General features: G+C 34.3%; 1 protein-coding gene across 2 annotated transcripts in view; it reads left to right on the top strand.

Annotated features, from left to right (window-relative positions):
- Nucleotides 1–22,840, top strand: part of CSMD3 (CUB and Sushi multiple domains 3) — a 1,254,780-nt gene that overhangs the window by 339,278 nt on the left and 892,662 nt on the right. For both annotated transcript variants that reach the window (XM_011934353.1, XM_011934352.1), the window contains exon 5: nt 3,580–3,787. In XM_011934353.1, the coding sequence (XP_011789743.1) occupies nt 3,580–3,787 (208 nt within the window). The remainder of the gene's footprint in view (nt 1–3,579; nt 3,788–22,840) is intronic.

Below are 22,840 nucleotides of genomic sequence, written 5' to 3'. Positions count from 1 at the left end.
GTAATCTTATGTATTCATTTTGTCATTTGTTTAGAGCCTGACTCTCTAACAGAATACTCCATGAAAGCAGGGATCATGAAAACGTTTTATAGTCATTACGGTTGGAGAGATTACATGGTTTCCTCCTGGCACTTGGCAAATCTCAATGAATACTTTTTGGACAGATGACAAAATGAATAAATTTTGTTTCACAAGAAGTTTATACAAATGACCAACGTGATCCTATGTGCATCTTGAGTCTCCAAGGAGATGGTTCTATGGAACAACCTTCTGTGAACCCTCCACTTTCTGTGAATCGTTGGACAGAAAATGTTGTAGACATCATTTATTAAACAAGCAAGCCTGGAGGCCACAACAGAGTAATGATGAAAGAACAGAAGCCTGTATCCTGTCATTTACAGGATATGTACCAACTCATTTTGAACAGAGACCAAACCATGGTATTTAGCAGAAAGAGCACAACATTGGATTCAAGAGTCTCGTGGTTTGTTCTAATGCTGCCTTTTACTTGTCCCAACTCTGCCATAAGTTCTTTTTTAATTGACTTAGGTAGTATGTCCTGCTATTAATTCATAATTACAGAAAATATGGGTTTTTTTAAAAATATTGCCTTGAATTCAGCATTTAAGTAGGGACACCAAACCAAAAATTTTTTAAATCTAACATTTACTGAAGCAAAGTTTACTTTTTTCACCATTTTGTCAGATACTGATTCTATGATAGTCTCTGTCATAATAAACATATTAAACAGAAATGCTGAGCATAGAACTCGGTACAAGAATCTACATGAACATTGGTTGGAATGATGGAGGAACTGAGTTCCTATCCTTGTTTTCAAGTGAAAATTAGTCATACATTTGAGTTGAAATTGTTTTGCTCTAAAATAAAGATTTCCTTGCAGTGAGCTGTTTTCTGGGTTGTTTTCTCTACTATGTGTCAGGAGTGTAGAGTTATTTCTCTGCATTGTGAGTCTAGGTTGAGGAAATTCAAAGAGATCATGTAGAGAAATTGATTTCTATGCCTTGAAGCTTATGGAATATAATATATTATTATCATTAAAATGATGGCTAAAGTATTTAAATATCTATTGTAACCCAAGGGACTGCATTTTGAAAGAAACTGCATCTCCACAGAGGATGAATAAATGGGTGTGTTTTCATTTGACTAAATGCAGGATTTTTGTGCGGGAGTTCTGTTGTAGCACGGTCTTACATTCTGCCCAAGAGGCCAATCTGAAAAGGTGAGGAGACATATGGAAAGACAATCGAACTGTACTGTTCTACACCTATAGCATAAGACAGAAATGTAAGCAGCCAGCTGGAGAAACACAATCACCCACAGTAATGGAACTGAAGGTGACACGTCTGTGGATCCCATGAAACGGTGTATGAGTGAAAGAATCATCTTTCTTTAATTGTTTGTCAAAGCTCCTAGAAAGCAATGCCAAATTAGCGTTAGGAAAATAAGAGGATTCGTATCCTCTGATCCTTCCTACTTGTAACCCCAGGAAGCTCATAGAGATCTCAGTGAGAAGGGGAGGATGAACAGAAATACTAGCAGGAAAAACAAGGAAGAAGACTGACTTCTCCATCTCACCTCTGTCCCACCTCTGCTCCATCTGCCACAAGTCCGAGGTATGGGGAGCAAAGAAGCTTAATCAAAATGAAGTTAATTTATTTTTGATTACCCAGGACTGGATGTATTAATTGATGTACTGTGATTTTTTTAAGTTAAATCACTTATTTTTAAACAGACAAACATCATGTATATTTATCATGTGTAAATGATGTTTGAAATATGTGTTCATTGTGGAATGGCTACAGTGAGCTAATTAACATTTTACTTACTTCATATACTTTTCGTTTTTGAGATGAGAACACTTAAACTATAATCTCTAAACTGTAGGATTTTTTTTCTGTAATCTGAGTGTGATCCAGAATGTTATGTGTCTCCTTCAGATTTTATGCAGAGGAAGAAAAATAAGTAGCTTATTGAACTTGTTTAAATAGATTGTGGGCCAGTTGAACTGTGAATATATGCTAGTGAAATAATTTATTGTCAAAGCAGTATTCAACGCTGGTGTTGGTACTTGAGAAGGGAAATAATATAAGTGATTTATGGTTGGGGGTAGAGACAGCAGTACAGGCTTACTAGAAGGTTTAGGTCTTGAAGGCATTGGTGAAAATATTTGTAGTAGGATGCCATGTGGTCTAGACAAGAAAGCTAGTTCATTTTAATTATCTAACAAACTTACAAGAGAAAGAACACACACACAAAAATAAAATATATATATTTTATTTTAAAGATAAATGTTAATATCTTTTAAGAGGAATATACTTACATTTTTGATTTATAGATTATGGAGCTAAATGGATAAAGAGCAAGAAAGAAAAAAGCAAATACCATTTGATGCATATAATATAGTAATAAAATTGTCTCTAATAACAAAGCTTTTTTTTTTTTTTTTTTTTTTACTTTCTACCCATCATGGAATTGAATAGAAAGACATTGTCCATCTCTATTGATTTAGGTTCTGGAGCTATCGGTCACATCAAATAATAATCATTATGGAGCCAGACTTTTCCTCAAAAACTTGAATTGAAGGAATTCCCTGAGTTGGCCAAGGCAATAACATAAGTTATAAGACAATTCATTGCACAAGTCAACTTGTAACTTATTAGCTTGACTGGCCTAAACAATGTTATAATAAGGCAAATGCCCCAACTTCAATTCCTTTATGAAACAGGAGCTTTTTCTAATGTTTGCATACCAAGCACAGCTACTCATATAACCACACTGCTAGCACCTATCATTAGGCAAAAGTAGACTAGTGGAGAATCTATGGCCCCAGTTTGGAAAATCAGAATCATAGATCCCAAAGTAACATTAGTCAAAAAGTTATTTATGGTGTTGTATCTATGTATATTATATGACTACTTAGTAAAAGATATACTGTTTGATTTCATCGGAATATGTTTCTAAAGATATATTAGTTACCTTATTATTTCTTTGTAGACAAAATATCCTGGATATGTGATAAACTTTTATTTGAGTTGTTTTTCTACAAACATTTTTCAATAAATTCTGAAACATACTATTGACATGAACTATATTATATTGTCTCTTAAATTATGTCTTTGTGTTGTACATACTTGCATTAAAAAATCAAAAAGTTATCCCCATCAACAAAGTGATCAAAGATTTTCCATCACAGACTTTAAGATACATGTTTCCTTTGTTTAACTCACTTTGTCGCTTAAACACGAAAAAAATATATATTGATTCTATGTTCCTAATGTCTAATTTTGGAGTGTATATTTTTTGCTTACTTTCATTGCTATTTCAACCAATTGTTATAAAATTGTTAAGATCTAGTTTATACTTGTATATGTGCTTATACATTTTTTCATAAACTTCTCATTCTATTTCATGTTTATTAGTATATTATGCACTTGGTATCACATTTGAACTGTTATTTTTATCCAAACATATTGACTTGCTTTTCTCTTAATAACTTACAACTGAACAATTGCATTTATCTTAATAACTTAAAACTGAACATTTTGTCATTTTTAACAGCTGAAGATGCTTGTGGAGGAACAATGAGAGGATCCAGTGGCATCATATCCAGCCCTAGTTTTCCTAATGAGTACCATAACAATGCTGATTGCACTTGGACCATTGTAGCGGAGCCGGGGGACACAATTTCACTCATATTTACTGACTTTCAAATGGAAGAGAAATATGATTACTTAGAAATAGAAGGTTCTGAGCCCCCTACAATATGGTAAGTAAATAGCTTCTATTATCCTTGCATTGATGTTGTTGAAGCAAACTAGGGAACAAAGAACAACTGAATGTGGACTTTTACAGGTTTGGATATTTAAAAGATCTTATAGGAAAGTTATGTGAAGAGGTTGTCAGAGCTGAAGGATATTTTTGAAGATTGGGCTATTTACATAAAAACAGATGGAAATTCAAAACATGTATAAACAAATAAAAGTTATTCCTTTTGTAACCTACAGTTGTGCTTTTTAGCATGCTAGTCCATACTTGATGGTTTCTCTCAAATTAATTGAATAATCTTGGAAGTAATTTTCCTTTGTTTAAGTAGATCTGTTATATACCCTGTTATCTAACAGCAAAAATTAAACACCATGATCTGGGGGAATATGGTTTGTTTCTTTAGCAACTCAAGGCATGGTCTAATGAAACCTGCAAAGTATTCAGAACATGCTTTTAAGACATAATATTTTTTAAGTAGAATGTTTCTTTATGCTATTTTAAAAATTTGTATCTAATTATATCATTGACTAGATTATGATTCAGTAACTGAGTGAAAGAAAGAATAAGATGACATTGACAAAGGAAAGAGACAGGTAAACACTAGACTAGAGAGGATCTTTTAAGCCATGTGAAGATTTGTTAAGAACCATGGGAATTTATCCAAAACAATTACATGAAGAGGTCTGAATATCCAAACGATTATTCCTATTGAAATGAAGAGATTGATTTGAAGAGAGGCTCGATTCACTGTAGGAAGATCACTTAAAAGATGATTGCAGTATTACAAGAAAAGATCATGGTAGCTTGAATTAGAGTCATATTAATGAGGTAAGGAAGTAGACTGAGTTGAAAGATATTGATGATGTATAATCAAAAGGACTTTGTAATGGACTGGGGGTGATAAAGAAGGCAGTATTAAAATAAAACCTGGTTTTCTGACCTGAATAAATGGTGAAGGCAGTAGTAACATTCACTGAGTTGGGAATTGTTGAGGAAAGGTTAAGTTTGGAATGAGAACCCTGTAAATATGGAGATTTGTTTTGAATGTTTTAGTTGGAAGATTCTTTGAGATGTGCAATTAAAGCCATCTACTAGACAACTATATCTCTTATGTGATTCAATAGAGTAGAATCACAACACTGATATTTAGTTAATATTGATGGTAAGTGAACCAATAGGCAACAATATAATTGAGTAGATAGAGAGAGGATGAAATGAGAAGACAAAGGAGGACTAGGACTGAATCTGAGACTTAACAACATATAAGGCGTGGACTAAGAAGGATGATACAGCCAAGAAAACTGAGGGAGTAATTTGAAGAGGTAAGAGAAGGAAGGAAGTCTTAAGAAATAATTTCACGCAGACAAGAGAAGAAGAGTATGAAGAAGGGAAAGTAGACAACATTGTGGACTTCTGCTAAAGGAACACCATGTAAATGGTTTTAAAACTTTACAGTTTTCTGGGCTTCACCAAAAGTACAAAGCATTTCCTTAATTGTAAATCCTACCTTGCAAGATAGAGCAAAAGTAACACACTTAGATATACCCACTTATTTCCCCTCTACATTTAGGCCCTCAATACTTCGAGTTATATGCCTGGTATGATAAATTCATACCAGAAGGCAATAAAACCCACTTAAATTTTGGTTTTAAATGCTAGATAATTTAAAAGCTATTATTTGAGAAATTGCTACTTCAATGGTGATTCATATTCAAGTCATAATAAGGTAGATGATAATGCCATACATCTTTTAATAATTGTAATATCTTTTGCTATACAAGTGATCTTATTAAAATGGCAGTTTTAACTTGACCAATATTTGACTACTGGATACAATAAAGGAAAATAGAACACTGTTTTATAGTACCAGTTCCTGAGCTACCATCAAACTCTAGAAACCAAATTTCTCACATTTACTCTGTGGATTATAATCTCTCCATTTATGTTTATATAGTCACTTTCTTGTTTCAGATTAAACATGCTTAGTAATGATTTGTATATCTTCTTAACAATCTAAGTGGTTTCAACAATATAGTTTGTCCAATAAGAGTATCAGATCCACAAATTTCTCCATTTTCTCCTTTAAAAGACACTTTGCCACTTTATTTATTTTCATCTTCCTTAGAAAATAGTAACTAAGAAATATATTGTTTTGTATTCTTTTAAAATTAATGTTACAGTAAAATTTAGGTAGACTTGTCAAAATCTTTGTTATATAATAAATCAAAAATAAAATCATTTGGCATGTTTCAGGAAATCGATACAAATGTTCAAACTGTATTTCTATAAATGCCAACATGAAGATGCATAGTCTATGTTGGTAAATTAATATTATATAAAGTCATTTAAGTATATTAAAACAACATTCTTTTAAAATGTATTAAAGAATGTATGTATTAAATGATCTGTAAATAATTAAAATAAAACTTTTATATCTAATTCTGGCCCTGTGATCACCTTAAATCCTTTAAGGTTCTCACATCTTTTTAAAGATATGCTCATCAAAAGAACACACTTTATTTCAGATGACATTATATCAAGCATTCTTCCTTATAAGTATGCACTGTTCACATAATATTCAATTTATAATAGAATTCAAAACAGAGGTGAACAGGGAGAATTTCACATCCTTTTGATTAAAATTACAAATAATTTTTGGACTTCAGATCCTTCATTCAGAGACCAGAAAATTGTCACGAGCTACAATACGTTATAGTTTTACTCCTGAAGTGCGTAGAGTGTGGCAAGGCTTGATTAACTTGTTTTTGACTTTGGTCACACAGACTAAACCAGCCCAACAACTGTGCTGCAAAAAGAATATTTACACTTAGTCAGTGCTTTACTTGCAGACTATGTATGCTAAATTGTTAGCTTCTTATTATTTTTTTTAAAGTAGCATCACTGCATAATTCAACAGGAATGCAATGCATTCATTTAATTATTACTGGTGGATAAAACTATGAGACGTGATGAATGTCAACTGATCCACTATAGTGAAACAAAAAATGACATAGCATAAAGATGCTTGTGTTCTAGATTCAACTTTGACTCCTTGTTGATGGATGACAGTGGGTAAGTCATGTCACCTCCCTAGATCTCAGGTTTCTCACCTATAACATCCAAGGTTTCTCTTAATTCTGATATTATGGCATTGTCTGCTTAGATGCTATGGCAGAAAAAAAAAGGTAAAACGTTAACTAAATACAATACTTTGTAAATAACTATTTACTAAGCCTTGGATGGGGAGTTGGATTAGATGCTTTTTAAAATTATTTCCAAACTTAATTTGAATTTTTACTAGAATTCCATTTGTTCAATGTTTATTCAACAAATACTTGTTGGTACCTGCTACATAACAGCATTGTTCTAAGTGCTTTTGTATCTAAAGCACCAAAGAGGCCTGCTCCTGTAGAATTTGTGCTCTCTCAGGGGATAAAGACAATAAGCAGGCAGTAATCAACATAAATAAGGTACACACACACTCTGTCTAGAGAGTGATAAGAAAGAAAAGATGTGGAAGAGTAAGAGAGGTCGGGAGAACAAGAATGTTGTGATGAGTGTGTAGCTTACTTAATTGAAAAGTTGATATTTGAACAAAGTCTTGATGAATATAAGGAAGTTAGTCAACTGGATGAGCCTTCAGGCAGAAACGACATCTAGAGCAAAATACTTAAAGCAGACTGGGCCTTACTGTGTTGTAGGAATACCTAAGAAGCCATTGTGGCTAGAAAAGAATGATCATTGGTGAAAGCAGTAGGAGAGAAAGAAAGACAATTAATAGACCCTGGCTCAAGACTCATCTTTGGCTTTTACTCTAGATGTAATGTGAATTCACTTGAGGGGCTTGAGCACAGTAATGACATGATTGACCTTATTACTTTAAAAAACAAAAGTCACTATGGCTACCGTGTGGAGAACAAACTATAAGAGGGAAAGCTAAAAGAACAGAGATTATTTGTGGTATGTAAGTGACAGTTTATAATTATGAAATAAGAAAATAGCAGTGGAGGTGAGGTGAAATTATTGGGTTTTCAAGATAAATGATAGAAGGAAAAGAATAGTTCTAAAGAATAGCTCTAATAACCTGCTAATACAGATGCCAGATTATTTGACCTGCAGAACTGAGCAAATACAATTTAAATTAACTAATGTTGGGGAAGCTATTGATGAAACATTTTTGGAGGGATGATGTGGAACTTAAATGTGGATGTGTTAAGTTTGAGATGGCTAATAAATCTGTAGTTGAAGATTTCAAGGGGACTGTTGGAGATACAAATCTTAGTTTCAAATAAAAGTGTAGGCTAAGCTTCTAAATTTGGAAATCTCAAAATGGAAGTAATTATTCCTATTTCTACCAGTTGAAGTGATTATTAAATTTAAAAAAAAAAGGAAAAAGGAACTAATATCTGAGTTGTGTGACACTCCAACACTAAAATGTCAGCAAAACTAGGATGAACCAGCAAAGGAGTTTGAGAATCAGAGTAAATGAGATAAGAGGAAAAACATGACAGTATAGTTATCCCTTAGGATCTTCAGGAAATTAGTTCCAGGACCACCCCTGCTTATAAAAAATCTTGGGATGCTAAAGTTCCTTATATAAAATGTAGTAATATTTGCATACAATATACACACATACTTCCATATACTTTAAATAATCTCCAGATTATGTACAATACCTAATATAATGCAAATGCTTTATACATAGTTTTTAAACTATATGGATCATTTTGTTGTATTATTGTTGTATTGATATTTTTTATTTTTCAAATATTTTTGATTTGTGATTGGTTGGATCTGCTAATACATGTCCCACAGACATAGAAGATTGACTGTATAAATTTTCCTGGAAACCAAATGAAAAAATTATGATGGAATTGGCCAATTGTCAAATGTGAATGATAAGCTAATAAAAAAAGCTCCAAAACTAATCACTGGATGTAATAACATAGAGGTCATTGGGTAACTCGGATGAAAGTAATTTTGTAGGTGATAGGCTGACTGGAGGGGTTTTAAGGAAGAACTGGAGAAGAGATATTATAGGCAATTACTATAAATAAATTGTTCAGGGAATTTTGCAAGACAGACAGAGTGATGGGACAATAAGTTAAAAAGAAAGTAGGAGCAAGGGAAGATTTTTTTCTCCTTTTTTGGAGCTTATTATAAAATATGTTCCCAAATTAATAAATGGATTTAGCAACATGGAAGTCACTGATAACTTTGGTAAAAGTAATTTTGCAGGTGACGGTGTGATTGGAATCATTTTAAGTGAGAATTAGAGAACAGATATCATAAATAAATTGTTCAGGGAATTTTGCAAGAAATAGATGTACACAGTTTACAAAAAAGATGCACATAGTTTTGGGGTATATATGATTTTTTTTTTTTCTTTTTTTCTTTTTTTAGTTGGAGTCTCACTCTGTCACCTAGGCTGGAGTGCAGTGGAGCAATCTCAGCTCACTGTAACCTCTGCTTCCTGGGTTCGAGCGATTCTCCTGCCTCAGCCTCCCTAGTAGCTGGCATTACAGGCGCGTGCCACCACGCCCGGCTAATTTTTTGCATTTTTTGTAGAGACAGGGTTTCACCGAGTTAGCCAGGATGGTCTAGATCTCCTGACCTCGTGATCTGCCCTCCTCAGCCTCCCAAAGTGCTGGGATTACAGGCGTGAGCTACGGCACCCGACCCACATATGATAATTGAATACATTCATATAATTTGTAACAATCGGCCGGCCGCGGTGGCTCACGCCTGTACTCTCAGCACTTTGGGAGGCCAAGGCAGGCGGATCACGAGGTCAGGAGATCGAGATCATCCTGGCTAACACGGTGAAACCCAGTCTCTACTGAAAACACAAAAAATTAGCCGGGCGTGATGGCGGGCGCCTGTAGTCCCAGCTACTCGGGAGGCTGAGGCAGGAGAATGAGGTGAACCCGGGAGGCGGAGCTTGCAGTGAGTCAAGATTGCGCCACTGCACTCCAGCCTGGGCGACAGAGCAAGACTCCATCTCAAAAAAAAAAAAAAAAAAAAAAAAAAAAGTAACAATCGGGTCAGTGTTCTTGGGAAACCATCACCTTAAATATTTGTCTTTTCTGTATGCTGGAATGTTCCACATTATTCTCTTCTAGCTACGTTGAAATATACAATAGATTATTGTAAACTATAGTAAGTTAATGGATACAAATATATGATTTGATAGAAGAAATAAGACCTAGTGACAAATAGATTAGTAGAATGAGAAGAATTTTTATTTATTTTTGTGATTTTGCTTGTTAATTGGGAGAGTTAATATTGTCATGGGAATCACCTACTTAGACATTGAAAAATTTAATGATAAAGAGAGTGGGGAGAATCATTTAAGCAAAGTGAAAGAGTAGAGATAGTGAAAGAGATCTTCCCTTTGAAAATCTGTTTGTGAAAGGAAGAAGGAAAAAATTACAGTAACTAAAGGTTGAGATAGAAGAAGAAAGTGAAGATTAAAAGACCATTTAGGGGGCTGCCAGAGGCTGAAAGGAATTTGATTAATTTGGAAAGTCTGCATATGGAAATAAAAGTTTAAAGTCTGATTTTCAAAGACTAAAATTAGGGAATGAGTGATTGAATATCAAAGAGAGTAATAGTGATTTCTTCAGATTAGATTATGGAAAATACGTAAGTAATAATAGAAAGATCAGGAAGATGTTTTAATACATTGGGCCCAGAAGATAAATAATGATTTCAATTTGTAAGATATAGGTTGCAGATAAGCACAATTTCCAACATAACATGTCCCACCAGATGTGTGACTTAATTATGATATATAATTTGAAGTAGGAATAAGAATTTTTAAGTCATTAAAAATGAAATACTGGCCGAAATCAAGGGAATGATATGGTTATCAAGATTAGAATATTAGTGAAAACATAGCATGCAGGTTATATAACATAGAATATCTATGTAATGTTATTCAAATTAAGAATGCAATAAGGTATGTAACGCATTTTGTTTTATTTACATTGTTTTGTACAATTTTTTTTATTAGTTAAAATAATACTAAACCTTTAGATTTAAACTAACAAATTTAGTCAATATAAATTTCCAATGAAGACTGATTCCCATCTAAAACTAGTTTCTCCATTTGTGCACTGTTCCTTCTCAACTACTCAGGAGTGTCATGTCCCAATTTTCTTAATTTCCTTTTATACCATCAAGTTTTGCCCCCTAATTGATCACCATTAAACTAGCTTACCCATCATTTCTTTGGAACTGTCTTTTACAAAATGAACAATAATTTCTTAGTTCCTAATTTAATACTTATCTTACTTGATTTATCTGCAACATTTGACTTTGTTGATTATTACCTCTTTTCCAGAACATCCTTCATTCTTAGTCACTGGGATGTCTTTTCTTTCTTGTATCTTTTTCTATTACTCACTGACTATATCCTTTCAGACTTTTTCTTCTCTTTTTTTCTTCCATCATCCATTCTGTATATGTTGGTATCTGCCCAGATTTTTTCTCATCTTTTGTTTCTGTTCACCCTACTTTGGAATGCATAATTTCCTGTGACTTCAACAATCTTAAGATTTTGTGATTTTTCTCCTTCCTGATTACTTTCTCTCTTGCTTCGTTTCTGTCTGTACAAATATCTTTGCTTAAATAACGGGATCTTAATGAGAACTTGGATCTCAAAATAAACAGAATGCCTAGCCCTGAACATTTCACACCACACATATTTTATGTACATTTGTGAAAGGTGTAAATGATTTTTGTTCCACATATAATTTGACATCACTGACAATCTGGTTTTACATGTTTTTTTCCAATGGTTGTACATTATTTGACTGAAGTTATATAAATTAGTTTGGATTAGGGTCAACTGTGAATAAAAGAAAATATAAGCAAAATGCAAACAAAAACCAAGAGGCTCAAACAAGACACAAGGCATTTATGGGAACCGCACCACCACCACCTAGTATCAAACATTCAGGATCCATTTATTTGACTGCTCTACTTGTAGGTTACCTTCATTCCCAAGATCATATCTTGTTCAACCATTAAGTTACAGTCCAAACAGTAGGAAGAACAACAAGGAAAAGGAAAACCCAAATGGCAGTCATCATCTACCTCTTAAACAAGGTTTTGGTTGCTGACCTACATTTTCTATTTCATTTTCTCCTATTTCTGCTTATATCCCATTGGCCAAAATCTAATTACATGGATATTTGACTGTTAGAGACTCAGTAATCCTTATTCTGGTTAGTCATCGCCCAGCTAAAATACCATTTTTAGGAAAGAAAAGGAGAAAAGGTGTAGGGGATAACTAGCAATCTCTAACACATGGTTTTTATTGATGCAGTCCCTCTGGGAAAAATGTGTATAATGAATACTCACTAGTATTTTACATATTATAGAAATATGTATGTGTTTATATTTATGTCTATACTGGCAGAGATAGCTACAATAGTAGAAAGTAAACTTCCCTTTGAAAATCTGCCTGTGGAAGACAGAAGGAAAAAAATACAGTAAGTAAACAGTGAGACAGATGAAGAAAGTGAAAATTGAAAGGCCATTTAGGAGACTGCTTTATGTCAGAGGTCATAAGGAATTTAATTTCGAAGCTCTGAATACGGAAATAAAAGGGCAAAGGCTGTTTATCAAAGACTAGAATCAGGGGAATGGATGACTGACTTATCACAGAGTGTATGATCTTCATTGCCAAAAATAGATAGCACAAATAAGGTATAGATACCACATGTATGGGTATACATATGTAGATACACAGATATGAATGTGTGTATATGTGTATATACATGTACAGGTATAAATATAGGTGTGTGTATATATATATATACATGCACACACACACACAGATGTCTTTATGCCTATACCTGTCTGTGAATATATATAGATATAATCTCTATATCTTTTACATATATTATATATATATATATACACATATGGATGTGTGTGTGTGTGTGTGTGTGTGTGTGTGTATCAAAGCTCATGGGTCCACATTCAGCAATACTGCTCAAATTATGTTCTTGTAATACCTACAACAGAAGTGCCTGTGGTGTTTGTTAAAGTGCAGATTTTCTAGCTCCTGCACGAATGTATTGCTTTGCATTCAAGAGGTAAGGATTCAGGAAATCTGTAAACGAGGTGATTCCAATATTCAACTGTTGCTATATAAATTAATGCAATAAATTTGGTTTCATCAATACTGCAACTATGTGATGTAACTACACTCTATGAGCATCTCTCAAGAACTGAAATAATTCTTTTTTTTCCAAAGTGGCTGTATTATTTTGTTGCTTTTTATTTTTTGTTTTTGTAGGTGCATAGATGTGTATATATATGGGTTACATGAGATATTTTGATACAGACATACAATGCATACTAATCATATCAGGGCAAATGGGATATCCGTCACCTCAAGCATTTATCTTTTGTGTTACAAACAATTTGATTATACTCTTTTAGTTGTTTTCCAATGTAAAATTAAATTATTTTTGACTTCAGCCATTCTGTTGTGTCAGCAAATACTAGGTCTTATTCATTCCTTCTAACTATAATTTGTGTACCTATTAGCCATCCTCACTATCCCCAACCCTGCCATTACCCTTCCCAGCCTCTGGTAATCATACTTCTACTCTTTGTCTCCATGAGTTCAATTGTTTCCATTTTTATCTCCCACAAATAAGTGAGAACATGTGAAGTGTGTCTTTCTGCGCCTGGCTTATTTTATTTAACATAATGACCTCCGGTTCCATTTATGTTGTTATAAATGACAGGATCTTATTCTTTTCTACGGCTGAATACTACTCCATTTGTGTATATATAGCATATTTTGTTTATCTACTCATCTGTTGTTAGATTCTTAGGTTGACTCCAAATCTTGGCTATTGTGAGTATTGCTGCAATAAACATGAGACTGCAGATATATTTTTGATGTACTAATTTCCTTTCTTTTGGGTATATACTTAGCAATAGGATTGCTGGATCATATGGTAGTTCTATTTTTAGTTTTTTCGGAAACCTCTAAACTGTTCTCCACAGTGGTTGTACCAATTTACATGCCCACCAAAAGTGTATGAGGGTACCATTTTCTCTACCTACTCACCAGCATTTGTTATTGCCAATTTAACTGGAGATGATGTTTCATTATTGTTTTGATTTGCATTTCTCTGATGATCAGTAATGTTGAGCACTTTTTCATATGTACCTGTTTGCCATTTGTATGTATTCTTTTGAGCAATATCTATTCAGATCTTTTACCCATTTCAAAATTGGTTTATTAGATTTTTTTTCTCATAGAGTTCTTTAAGGTCTTTATATATTCTGGTTATTAATTCCTTGTCAAATGGGTAGTTAGCAAATATTTTCTTCCCTCTGAGGGTTGTGTCTTCCCTTTTTGATTGTACAGCAGTTTTTAACTTGATGTTATCTCATTTGTCCATTTTTGCTTTGATTGTCCGTGCTTATGGGGTATCACTTAAGAAATCTTTGCCCAGTTCAATATCCTGGAAATTTTTCCTAATGTTTTCTTGTAATAGTTTCATGGTGCGAGGTCTTATATTTAAGCCTTTAATCCAGCTTGATTTGATTTTTGTATGCAGTGAGAAATAGGTGTCTAGTTTTATTCATCTGTGTATGGATATCCAATTTTCCTAGCATCATTCGTTGAAGAGACTATCCTTTCTACAATATATGTTCTTGGCAACTTTGTCAAAAATGAGTTCACTGTGGGTGTATGAATTAGTTTCTGGTTTCTCCATCCTTTTCCATTGGTGTAGATGTCTTTTTTATGCCAATAACATGCTGTTTTGGTTAGATAGCTGTGACAACTTAATGTAAGGTAATGTGATTTCTCTAATTTTGTCCTTTTTGCTCAGGATAGCTTGGCTCTTCTGGGTCTTTTCTGATTCCATATAAGTTTTAGGATTTTTTTCTATTTCTGTGAATAATTTCATTGGTATATTGATAGGGATTGCATTAAATCTGTAGATTGCTTTGAGTAGGATAGATTCTTCCAATCCATGAACGTGGAATACCATTCCATTTGTGTGTGTGTGTCTTCTTTAAAGTCTTTCATCATGTTTTATAGTTTTTATTGTAGAGATATTTCACTTATTTGGTTAATTCCTAGGTATTTTATTTTATTTGTAGCTATTGTAAACCAGATTACTTTTTGATTTCTTTTTTAGATTGTTCACCGTTAGCATATAACAATACTACCAACTTTTGTATTTTCATCTTGTATCTTGCAACTTTGCTGAATTTGTTTATCAGTTCTAATAGTTTTATTTAGTGGATTCTTTAGGGTTTTTGAAGTATAAGATCATATAGTCTGCAAACAAAAATAATTTGATTTCTTCCTTTCCAATTTGGGTGCTATTTTTTTCTTTCTTTTTTTCTGATTTCTCTAGCTAGGAGTTCCAGTACTATGTTATATAACAGTGGTGAAAGTAGTCATCCTTGTCATGTTCCGTATCTTAGAGGAAGGAGTTTCAGGTTTTTCCCACTCAGAAATATGGTAGCTGGGGTCTGTTATATATGACTTTTATTATGTTGAGGTATATTCCTTTTATATCTGGTTTGTTCAACGTATTTGTTATGAAGGATGTTGAATTTAATCAAATGGTTTTTCAGTGTCAATTGCAATTATCATACTTTTTGTCTTTAATTCAACACTGATTGATTCACACATGTTGAACCATCCTTGCATCCCTAGAATAAACCAACCCCTGCAAGATGAATGACCTTTGTAATGTGTTGTTGCAATAGATTTACTAGTATTTTATTGAAGATCTTTGTATCAATATTCATCAGTGGTATTAGCCTATAGTTTTCTTTCTTTCTTTTTTTTTTTTTTTGATGTTTCTTTGGTTTTGCTAGCAGGGTAATACTGGTCTCATAGAATGAGTTAGGAGGCATTCCCTCCTCTTCTATTTTTCAGAATAGTTTGAATAGGATTAGTAATAGTTCTTTAAATGTTTGGTAGAATTCTGCACTGAAGCCATCGACTCCCAGGCATTTCTTTACTAGAAAACTTTTTATTATATCTTTGATCTCATTACTTGTTATCGGTCTGTTCAGGCTTTGGATTTCTTTATGGTTCAGTCTTGGTAGGTTGTATGTGTCTAGTAATTTATCAATTTCTTCTAGATTTTCCAAATTATTGGCATATAGTTGATCACAACAGCCACTAATGATCTTTTGAGTTTCTGCAATATCAATAATAATGTTTTCTTTTTCATCTCTGACTTTACTTATGTGCTTATGTGTATCTGCTCTCCATATCTCTCTCCCTCTTTTTCTTTAGTCCGGTTAAAACTTTGGCAATTTTGTTTAATCTTTTCAAAAGTAAAACTGTTTGTTTTACCATCTTTTATATTGTTCTCTTTATTTCTATTTCATTTATGTTTGCTCTTATCTTTATTATTGCTTTTCTACTAATTTTGAGTTTGGTTTGCTCTTGCTTTTATAGTTGTTTAAGATGCATCATGGGTGTTTTATTCGGATTTTTTCTTTTTTGATGTAGGCACCTGTAGCTGTAAACTTTCCTCATAGTACTGCTTTTTCTGTTCACATAGGTTTTAATATGTTGTATTTCCATTATCATTTGTTTTCAGAAATTTTTCAATTTTCTTCCTTATTTCTTCATTGCCATACAGGTCATTCAGGAACATATTGCTTAATTCCTATGTGTTTATATAGTCTCCAAAATTTCTCTTGTTATTGATTTGTAGTTTTCTTCCATTGTGATCAGAGAAGATGCTTGATATTATCTCAGTGTTTTTGAATGCTTAAGACTTGTTTTATGACCTAACATGATCTATCCTTGAGAATAAATCATGTGCTGAACAAAAGAATGTGTATTCTGCAGCCATTGAATGAAATGTTCTGTAAACATCTGTTAGGTCCATTTGGTCTGTAATGCAGATTAAGTCCAATGTTTCTTTGGTGATTTTCTGTCTGGAAGATCTGTCCAATGCTGAAAGTGGGGTATTAAAGTCTCCAGCTCTCATTGTATTGTTGTCTGTCTCTCTCTTTAGCTCTAATAATATTTGCTTTATATCTGTGTGCTCTGCTGTTGGGTGAATACATATTTAAAATTGTTATATCTTTTGGCTGAATTGACTGCTTTATCATTATATAGTGACCTTCTTTGGCCCTTCTACTTTTTGCCAATCTATTTTGCCTGATATAAATATAGCTACTCTTGTTCTTTTTTGGTTTCCATTATCCTGGAATATCTTTTCTATCCCTTTATTTTCAATCTGTGTGTGTTTTTACAAGTGAAATGTGCTTCCATTAGCAACATTGGGTCTCCTTTTACTTTTTTAATCCATTCAGCTACACTATGTCCTTTGATTGGAGAGTTTAGTCCACTTATATTCAGTGTCGTTATTGATAATTAAAGACTTATGCCATTTTGTTCTTTGTTTTCTGGTTGTTTTGTGGTCTTCTTTTTTCTTTGTTTCCTTCCTGTCTTCCTTTGCATAAAGGTTATTTTCTCTGGTGGTACAATTTAATTTATTGCTTTTTATTTTGGTGCATCCATTATATGTTTTTCATTTGCGATTACCATGAGGCTTGCAAAAGCTATGTTATAATCCATTATTTTATACTGATAACAAGTTAGCACTGCTTGTGGATACAAACAAACAAAAAGAATACTAATAAAAACTCTACACCTTAACTTTGTCCTTCAACTTTTAAACATTTGTTGTTTCTATTTATATCTTATTGTACAGTCTGTGTCTTGAAGACTTCTTATAGTTACTATGTTTGATTGGTTCATCATTTAGTCTTTCTACTTTAGATAAGAGTATTTTACACACCATAGTTACAGTGTTACAATATTCTGTGTTTTCTTTGTACTTAGTATTACCAGTGAGCTTTGTACCTTCAGATGATTTCTTATTGCTTATTAATGTCATTTTCTTTCTCATTGAAGTACTGCCTTTAGCATTTCTTGCAGGATAGATCTTGTGTTAATGAAATCCCTTAGCTTTTGCTTGGGAAAAATGTTATTTCTTCTTCATGTTTCAAGGATATTTTCACCATATATCCTATTCTAGAATATTTTTTTTTCCTTTGGCACTTTAAACACCACTCTCTCCTGACCTATACAGTTCCCACTGAGAAGTCTGCTACCAGACATATTGAAGCTCCATTGTATGCTGTTTGTTACTTGCAGGTTTTAGGATCCTTTCTTTATCCTTGATCATTAGGAGTTTGATTGTTAAATGCCTTGAGATAGTCTTCTTTGGGTTAAATCTGCTTCGTGTTGTATAACCTTCTTGTACTTGGATATTAATATCTGTATCTAGGTTTAGGGAGTTATCTCTTATTATCCTTTTCAATAAACTTTTTATTCCTTTCTTTCTCTCTCTCTTTCTCCCTCTCTCTCCCTCGCTCCTTTTTAAGGTTAAGAACTCTTAGATTTGCCCCTTTGAGACTATTTTTTAGTTCTTGTAGATTTGCTTTATTCTTTTATATGAGTTTTTCTGTTATCTTCTCTAATATAAGACATTTTCAAATAGCATTTCAAGACATTTTCAAATAGGTGATTTCAAATAGCCTGTGTTCAAGCTCACTAATTCTCTCTTCTGCTTAATTCTGCTACTAAAAAATATTGATGCATTCTTCAGTATGCCAATTGCATTTTTAGCTCCAGAATTTCTGCTTGATTATGTTTAATAATTTCAGTCTCTTTGTTAAATGTGTCTGACAGAATCTGAACTCTTTCTCTGTGTTATCTTGAATTTCTTTGAGTTTCCTCAAAACAGCTATTTTGAATTCTCTGTCTGAAAATTCACATATCTCTGTTTCTCCAGGAAACTCCCTGGTGCCTTATTTAGTTTATTTGGTGATGTCATGTTTTACTGGAGGGTTTTTGTGCTTGTGCATGTTTGTCAGTATCTGGGAATTGAAGAGTTAGGTGTTTACTGTAGTCTTCACAGTCTGGGCTTATTTGTACCTGTCCTTAGGAAGGCTTTCCACATATTTAAAAAGACTTAGGTATGGTGATCTAAGCTGTGTCTCCATTAGTAGGCACCCCAAGCCAAGTAATGCTGCGGATCTTGCAGACTTGTACAGGTATCACCTTGGTGGTCTTGTGTAAGATCTGGAATAATTATCTGGAATACCAGACAGAGACTCTTGTTTTTTTTCCTTACCTTCTCACAAACACAAAAAAAGTCTCTCTCCCTGTGCTGAGCTGCCTGGAGTTGGGGTTGGGGTAACACAAGCACTCTTGTGGACACCACCACTGGGACTGTGCTGGGTCAAACCTGAAGCCAGTGTAGTCCTGGGTCTTGCTGAAGGCCCACTGTTACCACTATCTGGCTGCCATCTATGTTTGCTCAAGACCTTATGGCTCTACAGTCAGCCTGCAGTGAAGCTAATAAAGTTTGTGTTTTTTCCTTCAGGGAAGCAAGATCCCCCAGGCTCTGGGTGGGTCCAGAGATGCCATGCTGGAGCCAGACTGGAGTCAAAAACATTAGAAGTTTACTTAGCATTCTGTTGTACTATGACTGAACTGGCACTCACATCGTGAGATGCAATCCTTCCTACTCTTCCCTTCCCTTTAGGCAGAGGAACCTTACCCCATAGCCACCCTCACCACAGGCCCACAAGGAGTACTGCCAGGCTACCATGAATGTTCACTTAAATCTCAAGGGCTCTTCAGTTAGCTTATGATGAAGGATACCAGGCCTTGGACTCACCTTTCAGGGAAGTGGGCTCCCCTTTGGCCCAGAGCCAGACCAGAACTGCCCTCCAAGAGCCAATGCCTCCAAGAGCTAATGCCTGCCCTCCAAGAGCCAACTGGGAACCCCAAGAACCTTGACTGCTCTCCTGTAGCCAAGCTGATACCTAATGTTCAAGACAAAGTCGCCATTACTTTTCCCTCTACTTTTCTCAAGCAGAAGGAGTCTCTCACCATAGCCACCACCGCTGGGAATGTGCTGGGTCTCACCTGAAGCCAGCACAACTCAGTCTCCCCAAGGTCCATGGCTTACTTCCTGAGCAACACTGCTGTTTATGGGTTCAAGTGCTCTTCAGTCAGAAGATGATTGGTCCTGCCGGGACTAGGGTCTTCCCTTCAAGGCAGCATACCCTTCTGGTCCAGGGTATGTCCAATATTTGTGTCCAAAAATGTCATCCAGGAACTAGAGCCTGGAATGACCTAGTTTGGGTCATGACTCTTACTGGTGCTCTATTGTACTGTGGCTAAGCTGGTATCCAAGATGAAATACAAAGCCCTCTTTTCGCTTCCCACTCCTTTCCTCAAGTGGGAGGAAGGGCATCTTTTGGAGACATGAGCGGTGCAGCATATTTTAAGGGGATGGGTAGCACAAGTACCTCTTTAGTCACCCTAGCTGACTTCTCATTGGTCACGTGCCTCCCTTGTCCACTTGCTCTTAGTTCAGCTCAGTACTAGGACTCACCTAAGATTTGCAGTTCTTGTGGCCTATATTGCCTTTCAAGTTTACATAAGGCTCCAGTGCTCTTTAGCCTGCAGTGGCAAGGCTTGCTGGAACTCAAGTTATGACCGCTGGGAAGTGAGGTTCTTTTCTGGCAGGGGCTAGTCTATATGCCCTCTTCTGTGCACAAATGTTAGCTGAATTCAACTGGGTTTTGCTTTTTGCTGTGACAGGGCAACATGGAGTTCAAAGGTGTATCTCACAATTGCCACACTCTCCCTCTCCTAACTGCAGCTGCTACAGGGGGATTGGGAAAGGATGGCTTCAGCAATTTCAGACTGTCTTTCCTACCATCTTCAGTGCTGCTTTCAGTGCCATCAAGTTAAAATCTGGTACTGTGAGTGCTTACCTGATTTTTGATTCTTATGAAGCTGCTTTTTTGTGTATAGATATTTGTTAAATTTGGTGTTCCCGTAGAGGGGAATGGTTGGTGGAACCTTCTATTCAACCATCTCAGTCTGCCCCTCTCTCGCAGCTTTCCCTTTTGAGGGAGAAGAAACCAGAGAAACAAGGTGTATATTGAAAATCCAAGATGAAAACTGCGGTCTTTTAATACCTGCTCCAGTGTGCTTTTTCACAAAAGTACCTCTTGTTATTATGCTTACAACTAGGACTTTTTCAAAAACATCTCCATAAAAAGTTTGATATATTAATATCATAGTATGGGTTAATGATTTGAAATTTAGCCTGAAGTTTCTAATATAGATTGTGTTTATACTTAAATCTAATTTGTCTCTATAGAGTTAGAAATTCTCCCAGATAGCTGAGCATGCCTAATACAAATAATCTATCATTTTTAGTATTTTTAAATATAATTTTTTCTGCCTTAAGGAAAAATCCATTTGGCAGTATAGTGAGAAGAGTTGATAATATATGTAAAACTTGCTGATCCATGAAAAAAGGGTTGCATAATGGATGAAGTTAGAATTAACACAAATATCAGGTGAATACTGAAAGAAACATTTCCAAACGTTTCTAATCAGGCCAGTTTCATTTAAATACAAAATATTTCTTTGAATTTTTAGTTGCAAAATTTTGCTTACTAGAAAGAATACCTCATATCTTTGATATAGAAACGATTGTATACATACATAAATTAAAAATATGTAATTGTATGTATAAATAATCTGTATAAATTTCATACATGTTATATATGTAAGTGTTGATGGAAGATTTGAAAGTATTCTTGTAATTATTAGTATGGAGAAAGAAATTCTTTGCTGATATTTTTATACTTTTAAGAACCAGAGCTTATTTATTGTATTTACATTAAATAAACTGCATGTTAAAAAGAGTTCTTAGATCCATAGAAGTTAATGAATGCATGTTCTGCTTTTGACTTTAATAAAGCAATTTGCCTACATAGGATATTTTAATTAGGGTGTACATTATTCAAATATATGTTTAAGTTTCAAAGGAAAAAAATCTAATTCTACATTTTTTACATTTAATTCTACATTTTTTTACATATAATTCTACATTTTAAAAATCTTGTGTGAGTTTCCACAGATATACAAAACTTTGCAAAATTCTAAAAATAAACCAAAGGTATAGTATATACAATATATAACTAATTTTTTGACCTCATTTAACCTACATAAATCAAACACTAACTTACATGTCATCGTAATCTATGAGGAGGTCCCAATATGCATTTTGCATAATTCCTTGCTCTTCTTATCTTTGCTCTACTTTAATAAATGCTTTCATGATCACTGCTCAGAGCCACTACAACTTTGACAATAAACTCCAGCGTTCCTCTTGCTTTCTCCCTTCACCTATTTTTTAATTTAATCATATTTTCTAATGCTTAGCATATTATTTTTTCTGCAATTTATTAACCTATTACTTAGTTCTAGCCAAGAGGAAACGCCATTTTCATTTTGATAAGAGAAAAGTATAAAAAGATAGATATCTATCTCATTTAAGTTTATAAGTGCCGTGACCAGAAATTGAACTATATATTTTTTTCTAATAGCTTCTAATTTCTTTCTTAAGAAAGAGGCAAAATCACGTCCTGGAAGTGAGGAGAAGTGGTAGGTTAGGATATTTTAGGAGAGTGAGATTTATTTGAAATACTTTCTATGGAGAATGTGAGAAAATGGGAGTGGGAATCAAAGGATTGCTAGGCAGTATTTTGAATAGGGTTGAGATTTTACAACATGTGTTTGTAAGAGAAAAAGTATAAGTTTGCATATTTTTTCTACAGCAGGCTTGATAACTTATATGTAAGCATAACAAGACAGACAACAGCATTGCTGGGCCGTGGATTGTTAGCACAATGAAGGAGGAGATTGAAGATGTTGGCAAAGCAGAGTGGATAGGGAAGGAAGGGACTTTCTTTTCTTTTTATTTTTTATTTATTTATTTTTTTTTTGAGACGGAGTCTTGCTCTGTCGCCCGGGCTGGAGTGCAGTGGCCAGATCTCAGCTCACTGCAAGCTCCGCCTCCCGGGTTTATGCCATTCTCCTGCCTCAGCCTCCCAAGTAGCTGGGACTACAGGCGCCAGCCACCTCGCCCGGCTAGCTTTTTGTATTTTTTTTAGTAGAGACGGGGTTTCACCGTGTTAGCCAGGATGCTCTCGA

Source organism: Colobus angolensis, unplaced genomic scaffold (genome assembly GCF_000951035.1).
Source record: "Colobus angolensis palliatus isolate OR3802 unplaced genomic scaffold, Cang.pa_1.0 Scaffold134, whole genome shotgun sequence".
Classification (NCBI taxonomy): domain Eukaryota; kingdom Metazoa; phylum Chordata; class Mammalia; order Primates; family Cercopithecidae; genus Colobus; species Colobus angolensis.
Note: the sequence above shows the minus strand (reverse complement) of the source record. Positions and strands in the feature narration are given on the sequence as shown.